Source organism: Onthophagus taurus, chromosome 8, assembly GCF_036711975.1.
Source record: "Onthophagus taurus isolate NC chromosome 8, IU_Otau_3.0, whole genome shotgun sequence".
Taxonomy (NCBI): Eukaryota; Metazoa; Arthropoda; class Insecta; order Coleoptera; family Scarabaeidae; genus Onthophagus; species Onthophagus taurus.
Window position 1 is genome coordinate 13,662,487 of NC_091973.1, and position 19,153 is coordinate 13,681,639.

General features: G+C 32.9%; 1 protein-coding gene and 1 long non-coding RNA gene across 2 annotated transcripts; one reads left to right on the forward strand and one right to left on the reverse strand.

Annotated features, from left to right (window-relative positions):
* The first annotated feature begins 3,245 nt into the window (after positions 1–3,245).
* Positions 3,246–7,415, forward strand: LOC139431106 (uncharacterized). The gene is made up of 2 exons (XM_071198689.1): positions 3,246–4,087; positions 4,152–7,415. Exons 1-2 carry the CDS (start codon positions 3,532–3,534, stop codon positions 7,322–7,324), a joined length of 3,729 nt encoding a protein of 1,242 aa, XP_071054790.1. The 5' UTR covers positions 3,246–3,531; the 3' UTR covers positions 7,325–7,415.
* Positions 7,416–10,829: 3,414 nt separating this feature from the next.
* LOC139431147 (uncharacterized) lies at positions 10,830–11,421 on the reverse strand. Its single transcript, XR_011641447.1, has 2 exons — positions 11,182–11,421; positions 10,830–11,127 (listed from the first exon to the last, which is right to left on the reverse strand). It is a non-coding gene; the product is annotated as an uncharacterized lncRNA (long non-coding RNA).
* Positions 11,422–19,153: the final 7,732 nt, after the last annotated feature.

Here is a 19,153-nt window from a genome sequence, read left to right on the forward strand (position 1 = left end):
AATTAGATACCGGAGCTCACATCAATGTAATACCCGAATACATGTTTAAGATGTTTAAAATTGATCAATATTTAGAGGATTGTAAATTTATTGTTAAAAATTATGGTGGCGCAACATTAAAAGTAAAAGGTTCATGCATTTTAAATGTTGAATTAAATAGTAAAAGATATAAGATTAAATTTATAGTTATAGAGACCAATAATAAAACAAAGCCGTTGTTAGGTATTAATACAATTATATCGCTGAATCTAATTGAATGTAATGTAAACGGTATTTTAGAAATTAAAAGTAATAATTTAGAGAAATTATTAAACGTTCATCAAACATTGTTTGAAGGAATAGGTAAAATCAAAACAAAACCTTGTGAATTTAAACTAAAAGATAACTATGAATCTGCTATAATACCTTGTAGAAGGGTTCCATATCAGCAAACAAATATATTTAAAACTGAATTAGAGCGAATGGTTAAAGATGAAATTATAACCGAGGTTATTGAACCCACGGAATTTGTAAACCCCATAGTAATTGTGAATAAACCAGACGGGAAAATTCGTCTATGTTTAGATCCATTCATATTAATTAAAGCCATTGTGAGAGAGTACGAACAAATACCCACATTTGAAGAAATTATAAAAGACCTTAAAGGCATGAAATTTTTCACAGTTCTAGATGCAAACAAAGGTTTCTGGCAGATAGAACTTAGTAAAAAGGCATCAGAGTATACCACGTTTGCAACTCCATTTGGCAGATACAAATTTTTAAGATTACCTTTTGGGTTATCATGCGCACCGGAAATATTTTATAAAACATTCAAAAATATTTTTAAAAATATTCAAAATGTTAAAATTTATATAGACGATTTAATAATATATGCAAAAACTGAAGAAGAACACAATAAAATTCTCAAAGAAGTACTAGAAACAGCTGAAAAGTATGGAGTAAGGTTCAATAGAAATAAATCTAAATTTAAACAAACAAAAATTAAATATTTAGGGCATATATTGTCTGAGGATGGTATGTTACCAGATCAAGACAAAACACTAGCTATCCAAAATATTAAAGACCCAGAAAATGCGAAAGAATTATCTAGATTTCTTGATATGGTCAATTATGTTGGTAAATTTATTCCCAACTTAGCCAAATGAACCTATGAGTTAAGACAATTAACAAAGAAAAACACAGAATGGCTTTTTACAAAAACTCATCAGGAACAATTTAATAAATTAAAGAAAATGTTATATAAACCCCCTGTTTTGAGTTACTATGATCCAGAATTGCCCATAACGTTATCAGTAGACAGTTCAAAAAACGGACTAGGAGCAGTATTGTTACAGAACAATAAACCAATTGTGTATGCATCAAAAACCCTAACGAAGACTCAAATAGCAATAGTGTATGGGTGTCAAAGATTCCATCAGTACCTATATGGAAGACAATTTACCGTGGAAACAGACCACAAACCGTTAGAATACGTATTCAAAAAAGGGTTAAACGAAAGTCCGTTAAGACTACAAAGATTACTGTTAAATTTAAAAATGTACGACTTTAAAGTAGTCTATAAACCAGGTTCTCAGCTATACATAGCTGATACACTATCAAGGGCTAGTCAAGAAGACAACTTCGAAATAAATGAAACAGAAATAGAGGCACAAGTTAATTTAGTGGAGTATATGAGCATTTCAAATAGTTTATTTAAAAAAATTCAAGAAATCACTAATATAGACCAGGAATTAAAAGAGTTAAGAAAATTAGTCAAGGATGGGTGGCCAAATTCAAAGAAAGAAGTGAACGAAATAGTTAAACCGTATTTTAAACATCGACATCAAATAGTTGAAATTAAAAATGTTTTATTTCGAAATCAAAGAATCATTGTACCAAAAGAACTAAGAGCCGAAATACTAAAAAGATTACATTATAATCATCTTGGCATAATTAAAACTCAACTAAAAGCAGTTGAATTGGTCTACTGGCCAAACATAAATAAAGAAGTTATGGACGTTGTTAAAAATTGTCCAACGTGTTTGACATTTCAAAATGCTAACAGTAAAGAAAAAATGACTAATCGTGAGATTCCCAACAGACCATGGCAAATTGTTGCAGCCGATCTTTTTCATTTTAATGGGAAAGAATATCTGTTAATAGTGGATTTGTTTTCAAAATATCCCGAAATTTGTGACTTAAATAACAACACTACAGCTGAAATTGTGATAAACAAATTTAAGGAAAATTTTTCCAGGCATGGAAAACCTGATTTGATATACACAGATAATGGTCCTCAATTCGTTAATTTTAAATTTATTAGATTTTTGAATGAATGGGAAATCGATCACAGAACAAGTTCACCTAGATATCCGCAATCGAATGGATTTATAGAGAGGCAGGTGCAGATAATAAAAAATTTAATGAAAAAAGCACATTTTGATAATAAAGATTTTTACCTAGCTTTGCTAGAATACAGAAATTCACCTTTGAACCATAATTTACCTTCGCCTTCACATCTATTATTTGGTAGAGTTATAAAAGGATATATTCCCACGTCACAATCAAAATTAACACCACATTATAATACAAAAGAATATAGAAACACAATGAGAATGGAAAAAGAAAGAACCAAGGAAGCATACAATAATAAGACAAAAGACTTAAAAGAATTAAATATTAATGACAAAGTAATAGTGCAGTTGGAAAAAGGAGAGAAATGGAAGCCAGGAGTTATCGTGAAGATTGCAGAACAGCATCCAAAGTCATACATAAGTAGTATAGATTCGCCGATTCAAGAACCTCCTCCTCGAACCTGCGTTCTAGGAGGAGGTTCTTGAATCGGCAAATTTTTTGGGGGTCAGAGGAGGTTCGATGAGGAGAGGAGGTTCTTGAATCGGCGATTCTTTTGAGGGTCGGAGGAGATTCGATGAAGAGAGGAGGAGGTCAATTAACTTGAGAAGGTCATGTTATTTTGACGAAATTATTAAAAATTTATCTTTATTAAAAATGTATCTTTATTTAGGTTATGTTATTAAAAATTTATCTTTATATGTAACCTGTTTACCTAGATGAAAACAATTACTATGTTTATCCTTCGACGCTTCTCAATGAACTGGTAATGTTTTCGATATATCTCTTAACTTATTGTACACAAAGGTATACGGTTTTGGGACATGTAGGTATACAAATAAGTGAGTCATGATCTACCTGCGGGATATTTTTTAAAATTTATTGTGTAAAGGTATACGGAGCTTTAAAATATGCGAGGAGGTTCTTGAATCGGCAAATTTTTTGGGGGGATACGTTCGAGGAGGAGGTCAATTAACTTAATACTAGTAAGTGAGTCATGATCTACCTGCGAGATATTTTTTTAATTTATTATGCAGAGGTATACGGAGTTATAAATATACATGTATACAAACGCACTCGATGCATCCTCCTCCTCCCCAATAAGTTTCAGGAGCGGTGAGGGTTTATAAACGCCTGCGAAATGTGGTATTGACGTAGTTCTTTCATAACAAGTAGAAGTGTACAACATTAAATTGTAAAATGGTCGTGTGTGAGGATTGTGGAAAAAGTTTTACTCGAGTTGACAATTTAAAAAGACATCAACGATTATCTTGTATTGGCAAGAGAATCAAGCTTGACGCACCGCAAATTCCAAAAGCAGTAAAATGTGAGGCTTGCGATGATTATGTAAATAGACAATGTTACTCTGCACATTTACGAAGCAACGCACACAAGCGTAACGCTTTTGTTATAATCGATGACGGAGTGGAGAGAATAGCTGGAGCATTCGGTGACAAAATTGTCAGTTATCGAATAAGTGAAGAAGGTTTTTTTGTGGATTTGGATGAATTTTCTCATAGAATTCGAGAAAAAATACTAAATCTAATACAAAGCGCAATCGATATTCACCGAAATGTAAAATTAAATATGGAATGTTTTGGTTTGTATTTTTTACAATCAAAGGAAGACTGTGAAATAAAATCATTCAATACGAAAAATAAGGTAGTATCATTAGCGTCGGATCTGTATAAAATATATAAGGAATTTATTGATGAAATTTCATCAAAAATGTCAGAATTCCAGGAACGAGATTCAGGTAAGCGTAATGTGACATAATATACCTATATATTATAAAATAAATGTTTCAATATTTTATTTAGGATGGACTTTAATGCAAATTCTCTATATGGAGTTAAATTTAAACAAATATAATCCTATCAGAGCATCTAATTACATCGATCTACCATCACAAATAAAAGCAAAGCGTGCTGTGATAAATATACAAAACGCGGATGATGCATGTTTTGCATGGGCTGTAACATCCGCACTACATGAACCGAACGGTTTACCACAGAGGACATCTTCGTATCCGAATTACCTAGACTGCGGCTTAGACTATTCAAATATTGTTTTTCCAGTTAAATTACGAGATATACCTGTATTTGAAAAGCAGAACAAACTATCTATTAATGTATATGGAATAAATGAGTATTTTAAAGACGGTGTTATGAATTATGACATAATTACAATGTATATATGTCGACAAAAAGAAGAAAGACATATAAATTTATTATTGGTTACAAATGATTCCGGGAATAGTCACTATTGTTGGATAAAAAATCTGTCTCGATTACTATCATCGCAAGCATCGCAGAATGGTCATGAAAAGTATATTTGCGACGGATGCTTGGTATTCTTTACGTCAGAAAATAAACTTATCCGTCATCAAAGTGACGATTGCAGCAAGGTAAGGGCAATTTTACCAACAACAAATTTGAAAATAAATAAATATGGAAATGAAGAAAAGGAAAATATACTACAGTTCGAAAATTTTGAACGACAATTAAAAATACCGTTCGTGGTGTATGCAGATTTTGAAGCATTACAGAAACCGATCGCCGATGCGGAAGCAACAGAACTTAACGATGATAATTCATACTCCGTCAAATGTTTCAAACACGAACCTTATGCATTTGCATATTATATAAAATGTTCATATGACGAATCATTGTCGAAGTTTGAAATATATCGCGGATGTAATGCTGCTCAAATTTTCATGAGCAAGTTGGAACATGACGTTCTGAATATATACAAAAATTATTTAAGCCAACCAAAAGAAATGCTCCCATTACCACCTATTGATAGATTAATACATGAGATGCAGGATATCTGTCACATTTGTTCGCACAAAATAAAAGAAGGTAATAAAGTGTGCGATCATGATCACCTAACTGGGTTGTATAGAGGACCCGCACATGCTGTATGTAACATCAATTATCAATTACCAAAGTTCATACCGATATTCTTTCACAATCTTTCGAACTACGATTGTCATATGTTTGTGAAAGATATGGCATTAAAAGAAGAAGACGTGGACGTTATAGCACAGAATAAAGAAAAGTATATATCATTTTCGAAAAAAATTATCGTAGGAGAAAACATTGACAGCAAGGGAAAGCTAAGGCGGGTTCATATGAAATTGAGATTTGTGGATTCATTTAGGTTTATGGCTTTATCGCTAGAGAAGTTGGGTTCATTTTTGGAAGACAACCAATGCGTTCAAATCAGAAAATATTTTAGGAACGAAGAACAGTTTCGACTTATACGTCAGAAAGGAGTTTTTCCGTATTCCTTTGTGGATTCATTCGAAAAGCTGAATCTTACCGCTCTGCCAGATCGAAGTAGTTTTTACAATACTTTATGCGACGATAGTATAACCGAAGAAAATTATTGTCGTGCACAAACGGTGTGGAACTTATTTAACTGTCGCACTTTAGGCGAATATAGCGACATTTATTTAACGTCTGACGTTTTACTTTTGGCGGACGTATTTGAGAATTTCCGAACCATCTCGATGAAGTATTACTCTTTAGATCCATGTCATTACTTCACAGCGCCGGGCTTCGGTTGGGATGCATTATTACGAATGACAGGGGTAAAATTAGAATTATTAACGGACATAGACATGTTACACTTCTTTAAAAATGGTATTCGCGGTGGATTAAGTATGTGCACTAAACGCAGTGCGAAGGCTAACAATAAATTAATGATGGAATTTGATGAAACCAAAGACCCATCTTATATTTTGTATCTCGACGCTACGAATTTGTATGGACACGCAATGAGACGAAAATTACCGACGGGGGGATTTCGATGGCTATCAGATGAAGAGATTCAAAAGTTAGATATTTACAATACGGAAGACGATTCCGAAAAGGGTTACGTGTTCGAGGTAGATTTAGAGTATCCGGAAGCAATACATGATGAACACAACGATTTGCCATTTTGTCCAGAACGGATTGTACCCCCAGGTTCAAAAAATGCAAAGTTAATAGCAAATTTGGAAAATAAAACAAAATACATCATTCATTACGTGAATCTAAAGCAGTGTATCAAGTTCGGATTGAAACTAACGAAGATTTACAGAGTATTAGAATTTAAACAATCCAACTGGATGCGGAGCTACATCGATTTCAATTCCGATAAACGTGCGAAAGCTAAGAATGAATTTGAAAAAAATCATTACAAAGCAATGAATAACATCGTATACGGTAAGACAATGGAAAATGTGGAAAAGCGAGTGGATATAAGACTAGTTACCCACTGGGAATGTCGTCATAAGAAACCGGGCGTGGAAGCCCTAATAGCTAAACCAAATTTTAAATCTTCGAAAATATTTTGCGATAATTTGATAGCCGTTCAATTGAACGTCGCGGAAGTTCGTTATTGCAAACCGCTGTATGTGGGTTTCAGTATATTAGAGCTTTCGAAAACCGTAATGTACAGCTTCTTCTATGATTACTTAAAAGTTAAATATGGAAATAACATAACACTTTTATACACCGATACTGATTCCCTAATCCTAGAAATTACTACTCCCAATGTATATGAGGATATAAAAGAAAATATTGAATTTTTTGACACGTCCAATTATCCGTTAGAGAATATACACAATATACCTCGCGGTCGATCTGTGTTGGGAAGAATGAAAGATGAATATCCAAACAGGTGCATAACGTCATTTGTTGGAACAGGAGCTAAGGCGTACTGCATCACCTTGTTGAATGATAATGTAAAGAAGGCTAAAGGAGTAAAGAAATATGTTATAGATAAACATTTAAGCGTGACCGATTATAAACGTGTGGTTGAATGTGGCGGATCGGTTCATAAAAAAATGTACATTTTTAAGTCAGAATTTCATACTATGTATACCGAATTAAAGAATAAAATTGCTCTTTCATCGTGCGATGATAAACGATACATATTACCGAACGGATGTAATACTTTGGCGTGGGGTCATTGGTTGATAAAAAGATTGAATGCGAATAAATGAATTTAATTTAATTTATAAAAAATTGTAAAGAATAATAATAATAATGTATTTGTAATGTTCGATTGTTAATAAAGTCTTGTAAACTTTTAAATAGGTCTTTATACGTTTTAAAGAACGTTAGTTTTTGAGATCCAAGAATTATGAGACGGACCTAATCCTAACCATTTCACAAACACTTGATTTCCTTTTCGCCGTAGCACTTTTTCCACCAAGTAGACGTCAGGATATTTAACTTTTTGTAATTCCTCTCGATAAAAACCACCCATAATTTTTTCATTGGATGCATCTTTGAGCAGATATGTTGTTGGGAAAGTATTACGAACAGAATGTATTGTAAACACTTCGTTAGACCAATTGGGAGTATAGTTTTTGGTGAAGGCGTGTCGATGCTTGCTCACTCTGACGTGATCACCGACATTAAATTTTTTGGTATAAGGATCGACAATTTTTATGTAATTATATACAGTTTTTAACAGTGTCGATGCGTTTCTGTTATTTACCTCGCTAGGTTTCATTCCTATCGTCCTGTGAACTTGGTTGTTATAATCCAGAATTAATTTGGGAAGCAATTCCAACCAACGATAGTTACCTTGCATACTAAATTCTTTCCACATTTTTTCTTTTATTGTTCTATTAAACCGTTCAACAATAGAACTCTTTAAATTGGAAAATGAACTGTAGTGATTGATGTGATATCGTGACATGAGCTTTTTAAAATCCTCATTGTAAAATTCTTTTCCGTTATCCGTTTGCAGATTCTTCGGTATGTTTTTCCGCTTTTCCGATAGAATTGTTTCCATAGCTCGCGTAACTTCTTTGCCAGTTTTGTTTTTTAGTGGTAAAGCCCATCCATACTTTGAGAAAGCATTAATAACTGTTAGAATATATTTAAAATTACCATTTGCTTTTGAATAAGGTATCATCTCCACTAAATCAGCTTGAAATAAGTCCGTTAAACCTTTTATAATAACACGTCTGCGTTTATACTTTTTCCTCGCGGACGCGTGCAACTCGTTTACGACGGACCTTTTAATATCGCTCATTTTCTGGATATTTCAATGAGCAGTTCTACCATAAATGGTTTCTTGAGTAAAGTGGTCTTCGTTGTGGGTTTGCAAACTATTTTATCTCCAAAGAAGAGAACATTTAACTTTTTATTTGGATCGAAGATACTCCCGTTAATAATCATTTCAACGTCTCCTTCAAATCGGTATTTCACTATTTCACCAATATATAAAAAGTTTATATATTTACTTACGTAACCTAAATTTTGAATAATGTAATAATTATCCGTTGTATCCGTAGTTCCATCTCCGCTAAACGTAAGTATAGTTGGTTGTTTGAAATATCGTTGTAAGTTTTCACGTTTATTAAAATGAGCAGCAATGTTGTGTCCGTGTACGTGTTTACCAAACTTATCGATCGTCATACTAGACGAATGTTTTCCGAACTTGCTTAAACTCATCTGCTCTAGTTCACAAACGTCGGTGTTTTAAAACAAAAAATGTGAGAGACGTATATTTATGATAATATTTTAACGTATAATCTCGGCCTCTGTTAGCTCCGATATTATTGATGATATTTCATTGACATGTGCAGAATGACCTGCAGTTTGCGAGGCCATCAACAAACGCAGTCTGTCGACAAGTTCGTTGGGATCGTCCCAATACTCGTATTCGATAAGAGCCCCAGGAACGACTTGTTTTTGTAATGCACCACCGACTTTTTTCTTCGGATTCGGCCAGTATTTAGCCCAATGCACCTTGGGTTTGTTACCTTCAACGATAGGCTTGATAATATTCTGAAATTTCCCACTGTCGTCCTCAGTAGTCATACCTGCCTCTGGAATGTAATTAATGTACGGAGCATTTGAACGTAGTAAGATATCTTTGTAGTTGCGCATGTCCTGAATTGTAAATTTGCCCGGTTCGTTTTTAAATAGTAAATCATATAAACCAACGGTTCCCGTATATTTGAAGTTTCCAACGTGAATATCCTGATCCTCAAAGTGAACAGGACTGACTCCAATGTAGAAACCTTCGGGAGTTTCGCGAATACCGTATAAACGATCATAATCATCTTTTAAATCAGTTGTTAAACCAACAATATACGTTCTGGGCAAAGGATGAAACTGACTCAAAGCGGCTTGTACCTCTGGAGACTCCAATCTTTCTTCTATTTCATCTTTAAGTCGTTCTATTCGATTATGTGCGTCCGAAATAAGAGCTCCGGTATCCTCGCTAGAATCGAGGAGTTCTTCTTCTTCGCCCGGCGGAACTTCATATACTTCTTCTTCTGCATGAGCTAATGGACCAAGAGGAGAAGACGTGGGAGAAGATACCAACCTTTTTTCAGGAGTCGATGTAGCAAATTTTCGTCGTTGTTCTTTTAATGGAACTTTCGGTTTTCGAATAAAATATTCGGTCTCGGTTTTAGCTGGTACGTCAGAAATATCCGGCGAGTAGCGTTGTATCTTAGATATCAATTTTTCTTCTTTTGGAGATAAACTTCGTTTTGGAATGGATAGTAAAGGCGCAGTGTCAAGTTTTGCGACAATATCCTGTAAGGGCCTTGCGATGGGTGCATATGCGGTTTCCGACCGAATCCTTGACTCCTCTAAGTCTTCTTTTAAAGAACGAATTTTGTCTCTCACGACTTCTCGTGCCGCGATAAGTTCTGCAGCTATCGTCTTGTTCATTGTATGATGTATGTGAAGTTACTACGAACTGTACAGCTGAAGTCGTTAGTTTTAAACTTCAATGAATTTATCAAAACCCTTACGGTAACGTCCCTTAGATACACTACAATCTAAATCAATAACTAGGATGCCGTGTCTATTCTCCCAACAAGCATCGCTAATTTCCTTTAGCCGATGAAACTCCATATCGCTCATTATGTGATCTTCAAATACGTGTTTTAAATTTGTTAAGTCTTGTTTAAATAACACCAAAAAGTTACAATTATCGCGAACTAATTGTTTTGGAATTGCACTATAACTTTGACAAATTAGAAAACAATCAATGTTTTTATGTCGACCATACGAAAAAAATTCCTTAATGACATTTTGACCTGTACAGGAAACATCGTCAAATACGACTACCGAATATTCTTTCGCATCTTCCGGTCGAATGAACTCGTCTATATTAGAAAATTCATAGTAACCGCAATCTTTTATAGGTTCAATTAAACGTCTTAAAAAATCGTACTTATTTTGGTATAACGAATTAGAGCATAAGTACAAGTTTAGGAAGCGCAACCCATTACGTGCAACTAAAAGCGATAACATAGCATTTGTTTTTCCGACACCTGAGGGTCCTACAATTAAACCTCGCTTACATTTTCCACCAAATAAATTGCTGTGTCTTGTAAAGTGTTCTTCGACCGAACCATTACTAAAATTTACTATAGGCAGTGTTAGAAGTTGCGGTAAACATTTTAATTTCTCGTCGATCATGATTCTCGTACTAAATGAATTGGATAAGACTGAATGAAAATATAGCAAAAGAAACTATATATACATATATTTAAGAAGAAGAATAATAATAATAATAATAATAAAAATAAGTATAATACCTTAACCATTTAACCTAACATAACCTAACCTAACCTAACCTAAGGAAGAGGAGGAAAAATGGTTACCACTCCTCCTCCTCTTCCTGTTCATCCCGCACTTCATACGGGGGCGGAGGCGCTGCAGGTGTCGGTGTCGGAGGTTCTATCCCAGTCGAACAATGGTGTATGTGCATGTTTTGAACATGCACCTGCCCTCTCACCACTGCCGACTCTGAGACAATACTGTTTACCTAAGAAGATTATGAAATTAAAAACGTGCAAAAAAGATTATAGATATAGCCTACCAGCTGAAACAGGGTATCTACTTTGACCTCCAAAGACGCAACTCTTCGCTCCAACGTGAGCACCCTCCCGAAGTTGTTGCTACCGGACATCTTTTTTAGCTAGGAAGGGAAGTTATTAGTATGTAAAGAAGACAAAATGAATTCTGCTTTTTTCATTTCAACGGTTAATGTTGCAACGGTGATGTCGAGTGACGTTGTTAAAGAGTGGTTAGAACTCGACGCCAGCCCTTCCCTAAACTGTGCAAGGTTACGTTTAGTAGTTTAGAAGGGTAGGTTGAAAGTACAAGTAGGGTCAAAACATGCCCTATTATGAGTTAAACATATTCCCCAAATTTCATTTTCCTAGCGTTTATGGTTTTTGAGAAAAACAAATTAATCCAAAATTTTCCGCCATTTTTGGAGGGGTGTAGCTCCTTAGGGGAGCCGAACTCGCCCATGGTTCATATATCAAAGTACCCTTAAAATTCACTAAAGAATCACCCCTTGAAGTTTGTTGCAGTCATTCAGATACACCCTGTATAAGTACGAAGGCTTTCAATGCCGGTGTGAATTGAATTAAAATTAGAACTAACACTAGAAACTTACGGGTTTTGCCGTGCGTCTTTTAAGAAAAGGTTTGACGTTTCGCATGCCATGTTGCAACCTTCTTCAGAAACTTTTTCGAAGTGAGTTGCTTCAAAAGTTTCTTCGAGTTGTTTGTTTCGAAAATGTTTCAGTTTTTGCCGATAGAGCGAAAACAAAAGACGATAGCTGTTCGGAGTTTTCGACATTAGCAATTTCTCGACAAAGAAGAACATGACATGCAAGCAACTTTTTTTCTATCTCTTTTAGTTTCGGATATAGTCTATGCGGACAACAATTTTTGGATAGCCACTACGTAACAAACCTATCAACTCAAATAGACAAGAACTGATTGGGAAACTCAGAGCGCGCTTCACCGAAAACTTTAACGTCGATATCTTCCTAAACATTTTCAGTAACTGTGCGTACATTGTAATGCTTGATCGTCTGGATACAAACTCCCCTCCCGCAACGGCCCCGATCAACGGCAACCAAACGATGATGCAAATAACAGAGATCTTACCTACTGAGCCTGGCTACATACAGCAACCATCAGATTCATCGACCGCCGAACAGGAGAATGAATACAATAACATCTCATAAAATCGTCTTCAAGTAATATATGCTAATGTGAACAACTTCAACAACAAAAACATCTAATCCTTAATTGTCTACAACAAAATGACAGTTATGTAGCCCTACTTACAGAAACCGAACTGAAGACAGATCATGCCATTCAATACAGAAACTGGCGCTTCCAAATTACAAAAACTAGAGGAGGTGCAATTATGATAATCTTCCATAAATAATACTTACAGTGAATGCCTACACGGCTCTAGCAGTATTTCAGACTTAATAACTTGATCTTGTTTGGCATACCTGAAAAGATTAAGGAGGAGTGGCTCATTTCTAGCCGTTCCGCGACGTGTGATGGTATTGATGGTCCATGCTAAATTTTTAATATGGACACTTACGTCATACAAAAATTAAGTGAGTGGAATTTACAAGAATTAACTGATGTCTTTAAAGGTAAGTAGGGATGTACCTATATAATTCTTTTTAAATACTGAATCTCCAAAAATAGTTGTATCGGTTAGCGGTATGTATGTATTTTGTACTAATGAATTCGTTATCAGTTTGATATTATAAAACAATGATTTAATAATAAGTAATTAATTAAATCTTTGTGTAAAGGGTAAATCTTTAACAGTCGCGGTTGCTCGCGGAATAGGGGAACCCCGTGGCACGTACGGTATATTTGACGATGGTATAAAGTGGCGCCATGGCACGCCACGATTACGTTGCATTATCGACAAAATGGTATTCTGTGTAAAACGGCGACGTCGGCATTAAATATTTTATTTTCGATGAAAAAATTAATATACCGTCCATTTTAACGATTAACAAGGTAATACATATTTTGAATAACAATAATACATAATAGACCACTGTTTTCTATCATGGAGTTCCGGTTTAGACGTGTTTAATCTAATGTGTGCAGATGCATGATGTCATACGACGCTACGGATGGCGCCACGGTTACGTCACTTGGATTGATAGAATAATATTAAAAAATGTTTCTATTTATTTTACTTTCGATGGAAAAATTAATATATTCTTTATTATAATGTTGATATTGTTTTTAATTAAATGTTATTTTTAGTTGTAAAATCATGTGTGTTATTGTCGGATTTAACAGTTTTTACCTCACACTTTGAATGTGAACAATAAAAATTACTCCCCAGAAAAAAAATCGAGATCAGTTTCGTTGGACGCGAAATTTAACTATTTATAAACTGTGCTAATTTTATATTTTTCCTCTCACTCGTATAGTAATTATCACAGATTTAATGAAAAAATGTACGCGATATCGAGCGATCGCCGAAGAAGCTCTACTTTGTAATTTTTTGCACGGGTACCGTTCATCGGGAAAATTTGAAATTGCTAAAGAAGAAGAAGTGTGATAAATACGTTAGTATTTTTATTTGTTTGATTTTTTTCGTCAGATTTTCATTATGTGAAACAGTGATATCCTGATAACACGTAATCGTAGGAGGTCGACATTTGGATCAATCTCACAGATTATAAATAATTAAATTTCGCGACCAACGAAACCGGTCTCGTTTTTTTTTTGGGAGTAGTTATCTTATTCGCATTTTATTCTCAAAGTGAAGGGTGAATCTGATAATGGTTCGTTTTGTACCGGGCCATATGAATATTTTACAAAAATTCTTGAAAATTTATTTAGTAGATTTTATTTTTAACTTATTTAAACTTTATTTAAACAAACAATTCCTACGGAAAGTATCAAACTTCAAGATAAATTGTTGCAGAAATGATTATTAACCCTCCGCATACGAGGTGAATTAAACTCACATGCCATACTATGTGGGGTATGACATACCCCACCTAGTTTTCAATTTTTTCAGTTTTCCTGAAGCTGGGGTATATGATACCCCACGTCGTATGCGGAGGGTTAACACGAGTCTGTAACTTATTTTGCTATATCTGGTAATTTACTTGCCCATGGAAAGGAAATATTTAAGAAATAAATTAAAAATACTTGTATTTACACAATAAATTAAACTAAATTTGGGTAATATTAAAATGCCCAAAATAAAATAATAATAATTTTTAAAGATTCATTAAAAAGTGGACCTTTTTTTCATTAATTTTGATGTTTGAAGTGTAATTTTTTTCATCTGATGAAAAAAAGTAGGTTTTCTTCATTATGCGTGACGTCATCAACCTTTTTCAAAATTAATGAAAATAGTTCACTTTTTTAATGGAATTAAAAAAAAAATAATTTAAATAACATGTTCTGTTCTGTTTTGTTAACATTTTCTGTCTTCTAAATATTTATAATTTATTTATATCGTTAGCACAAAAAGTAGACAAAGAAACGTTCGATAATTTAACGGATGAGGACATTAAGGAATTGATACCCGTATTAGGAGTCAGAAAGAAATTTTTTAAACATTACGTGGTAATTTCAGCCGAAAGAGGGGTAAATACAAGTACGTTTTTGATTTACGTTATTGTTAATTTATTTATTCCTATAAAGTTCTATTTTCTCCAATGAAGAGGTTGATTCTCCGGAAGTTCGTGATATAAGTATAGTGCCCTCTTATAACACTCAAACGTGTTTTATTGGCTTACAAAACATAAGAGAAGTCTGTGGAGAAAACTTTCCAACACTAAACTTAAAAGAACTTCTTCTGGCGGTTCCTTATGGGACATCGATAGTGAACCATTATGAACAACACAAATCGTGACTATTTTGTTTGCTATTATTTAGTAGAAAATCTTGATGGAGCTATTGCCTTTCTGAAAAATTTTTCCGAGCCATGGCTGGAAATTATAGAGAATTGGAATAAAACATTTGACGCAAGAAGGAAAGCAAACCAAATCACAGTCGCTGACTTTCTAAAAACATGGCCGATACTAAAAGACCCTCTTGCTGAAGAATTGGTAAGTAAATTTTGATATACTATATAAGAGTTCACAGTTTACTGTTTTACTAGATTAACTTGGATTTCAATAAACTCTTCGAAAAGTCGAACCACATTTTTTCAAATTGGACAAAAGTTTTCGAGTTTGTAGTTAATACAGCTAAACAAGAGGAACGGAATAATGATAATATTCAACTACTAGATAATGAAAGTATAAGCAATGGTATGATAAAACAATGTACAATGTATTTAGTATCTGAAGAAATAATTTTGCTGTTACAGATACCAGGCATATATGCGAAATAAATTTATTGTGTGCAATTTGTCCTCCAAAAGGGCGCATATACCTTGGTAACGGTCACCATTGGAAATTTTCATCATCAGAGTGTCGCAGAAGCATCTACATTTTAGTGAAAGTACATAATGTCTCCATAATTGTGTACCTATAGTAAACATTGTATTTTTTAGGATTTTGGAGATGTTGCTGAAGCAGTACAAAAAGAGCAAGACACCGCTTCAAATCGGAAATATACCTTACAACCATATTTTCTTTTGGTAGGACCCACTATACGAGAAATAGAAGCTACTGATCTCGTTATTGATAACATTACATACAAGTGCATCTCATTTCTACAAGGATTGGATTTATTATTCAAAGTTTTTCATGTAATGAATGTCAAGCATCCATCGCCAAGCCAACACATTTGGTATGTAATTCAGAAATATTTATACAACATTTCAACTTCTTTTGATAAACCTATTCCACATGTTATGCACTTTGTGAAGAAATTTGCTGTTTAATTTGTTAATCCTGCGTATGTACACTATATTTTTCGAAACACTATGTGTGTACTGGGTCACTTATAGATCAGACAAGTTTATCAAAGTATTTTAGGATTACAAACAATTTAAAAAAAAATTAATATTTAATTAAATATCGACCGTTCCTTTATTGACCCAGTGCACGCACGCTGGTTTCAATAACAATGGAATGCTGTAAAAAATTTTTTTTTGATTTAAAAAAATTCACGTTTCATATAAAATATGTGCATAAGGTTACAAGTAACTTCAGATGCTCTAGATGTGAACGTTATTTCGACCTTAAAGAGTCGTTCAGACAACATCTCCTAAAACACCATTTTATCAAATGTGAAAATACAAAACATAATCCAAGAATTCATACACAAAATAACGATTTTATATCCACTAAACCTAAAACGGCATATCTTTACCGATAAGTACTATACAAGATATTATTGAAGATGTGGATAATTTGGTGTCGCCAAAAATTATTGATATTTTGCAAGAAATTATTGTTTTTCAAATGAACACTGAAAATATTAGTAATTCTATTAGAAACATTAGGGTATCACTCAATAATTTTTCAAATATTTTCCAGAATTTTGATTTATTTACAGAACATAAAAGAATGAAACTATTTTCTGATTCTAACATTCTTTTAAAACCATTTGAACACATTATAGGATTTGATACTGACGTGGCACGGCAAAAGAATAACACTACAATGATGATTAAAAATGTTACATCATATTTAATTCCGATGAGAAAAAATTTGAAACTCTTCCTCGAAATTCCCGGTACTTACCAAACTATTACGAATTATCTTGTCGAATTAGAACACACAGATTCCACAAATAAAATTACACATTTTACACAATGCAATTTTTGGAAACATTTAAAAGCAAAGTATAAAAACAAGATTATATTGCCTCTTATATTATATTTTGATGATTTCGAATGTGGCAACCCATTAGGTAGTCATTCCGGTGTTCACAAACTAGGTGCAGTTTATTATACTGTTGCTGCAATACCATCTGATTACTCCAGTCGACTTGAAAACATATTTTTAGCTCAAATCTTTAACAGTAAAGATAGAGAACAATTTGGTAATGATAATACATTTAGGCCCTTATTAAATGAACTTCAGTTTCTAGAAAATGAAGGAATTAATTTGACAATAGAAAATAAACAACAACAAGTGTATTTTATCTTGACGTTCCTTATTCGAGATAATTTAGGGTTACATTCAATTTTGGGTTATACCGAGAGTTTCAATTCAAATTATTATAGCAGATTTTGCACTTCATCAAAACAAATGGCAGCTCAACAATGTTCTGAGAATGCAGTTGGTGTTAATAACATAAACAACTATTTAGAATATTTAGAAAGAAATTCATTTGGAGTAAAAAGTAAATGTATCTGGAACGATTTAAATAGTTTTCATATTTACGAAAACTTATCTTGTGACATTACGCATGATGTTTTTGAGGGCGTACACAGATACGATATGGGGTTAATTATTAAGCACTGTATAAAATATGAATATTTTTCATTGTCAACTTTAAATTCTAGGATAAAATACTTTCCCTTTAGTCACTTTGAGAAAAATGTCCCTCCCTATATTTCCAAAAATCACGTGAAAAATAAATGTTTAATAATGTCCGCAACGGAAATGTTAACACTTGTAAAAAATTTTAGATTTATTATAGGAGAATTAGTACCAATCTCTGATAAGGTATGGGAGTTTTATTTGAAACTTTTGAACATTACTGAAATACTAACGTCATATTCTATAAATGAAACACAATCTGAAGAATTGGCTGTTTTGATAACAGAGCATCACAAACTATACATAACTTTATTTAAATGTTCTTTGAAGCCGAAGCATCATTTTTTGCTCCATTATAAACGTATAATAAATATAGTAGGGCCACTTCACCAGTTATCAACTATACGTTTTGAAGCAAAACACAAACAATTGCAAAGTAACGCAAAAAATATTACCAGTCGTAAAAATTTGCCGTACAGTATAGCAAACCGTATTCAATTAAGCATGGTTTATAAAGTTTTATCTCAAAAAGGATTTTATGATGAAATTGATATTGGGAATAATGGTGTGATAAATTTTTGTTTAGATAATCCTGGCTATATGAGTTGTAATAAATATAAGAAAAATGGTATCATCTATAAAATATCAGATGTAATAATTATTAATGCAAATAATGCTTTTCCTAATATGGGAATCATCGATCGTATATTAATTAATCCTCCTAATACTAAAGATGTTATCTTTACCTATGATATTTTATTAGTAGATTGTACGAATCATCACTACAAGGCATTTGAAGTTACTAAAACATTACACAAAAAAAAATTAAAATTAACGGATTATGTATACCCTCACCGACATCTGTGTATAAAGTATTCAATAAGCAACTTGTACCTTACTTTAAGTAACTTACTTTATATATTCAATTAGTTTAAGTTTGTTTTTACGTTTAAGTTAATTATTTTTACTTCCTTTTTATATTAAACTCCATTAAAATAAATATCGTCGTTGTTTTTTGATTTTAATTTTTACTTTTAAATAACTGGTTTCCATTTAATATTATCTCTAGAAAGTACATAATCATTAAATATTATTTACATTTTTGACAATAAATATTTATTTTTTGTATAGTTTTCTTTTACTTGTACTGTACGGTTAACAACTATTTCTTTCAAGAGAGACTATGAAGAGGAAAGCTGCTGTCTTTCATTAAAGATATATCAAATGTTGTTTTGGATTAAGTATAACTTTTATTTTTACGTTTTGTGTTAAGATTATATTGGTTTAAAGTGCATTAAAATGAGTTTTCTATTGAGAATATACAAATTTCGGACAAAAGAAATATTTTCTTAAATGAAGCAATTCATACTTTCAAATAAGATGAAAAAGGTTTGAACGAAACACATAAATATTCTAGAATAAAGTAAAAATCGTTTACGTCGAGATCAATTTATTATTAAAGTAAGCAATTTTATTCTTTAAATCCAACTATACGTATTTCTGGTAATAAACTTATTTTCTTAAATGAAGTAATTCATGCTTTCAAACAAGCTAAAAAAAGTTTGTAGTAAATATATAAATATTCTTGAATAAAATAAAAAACGTTTTC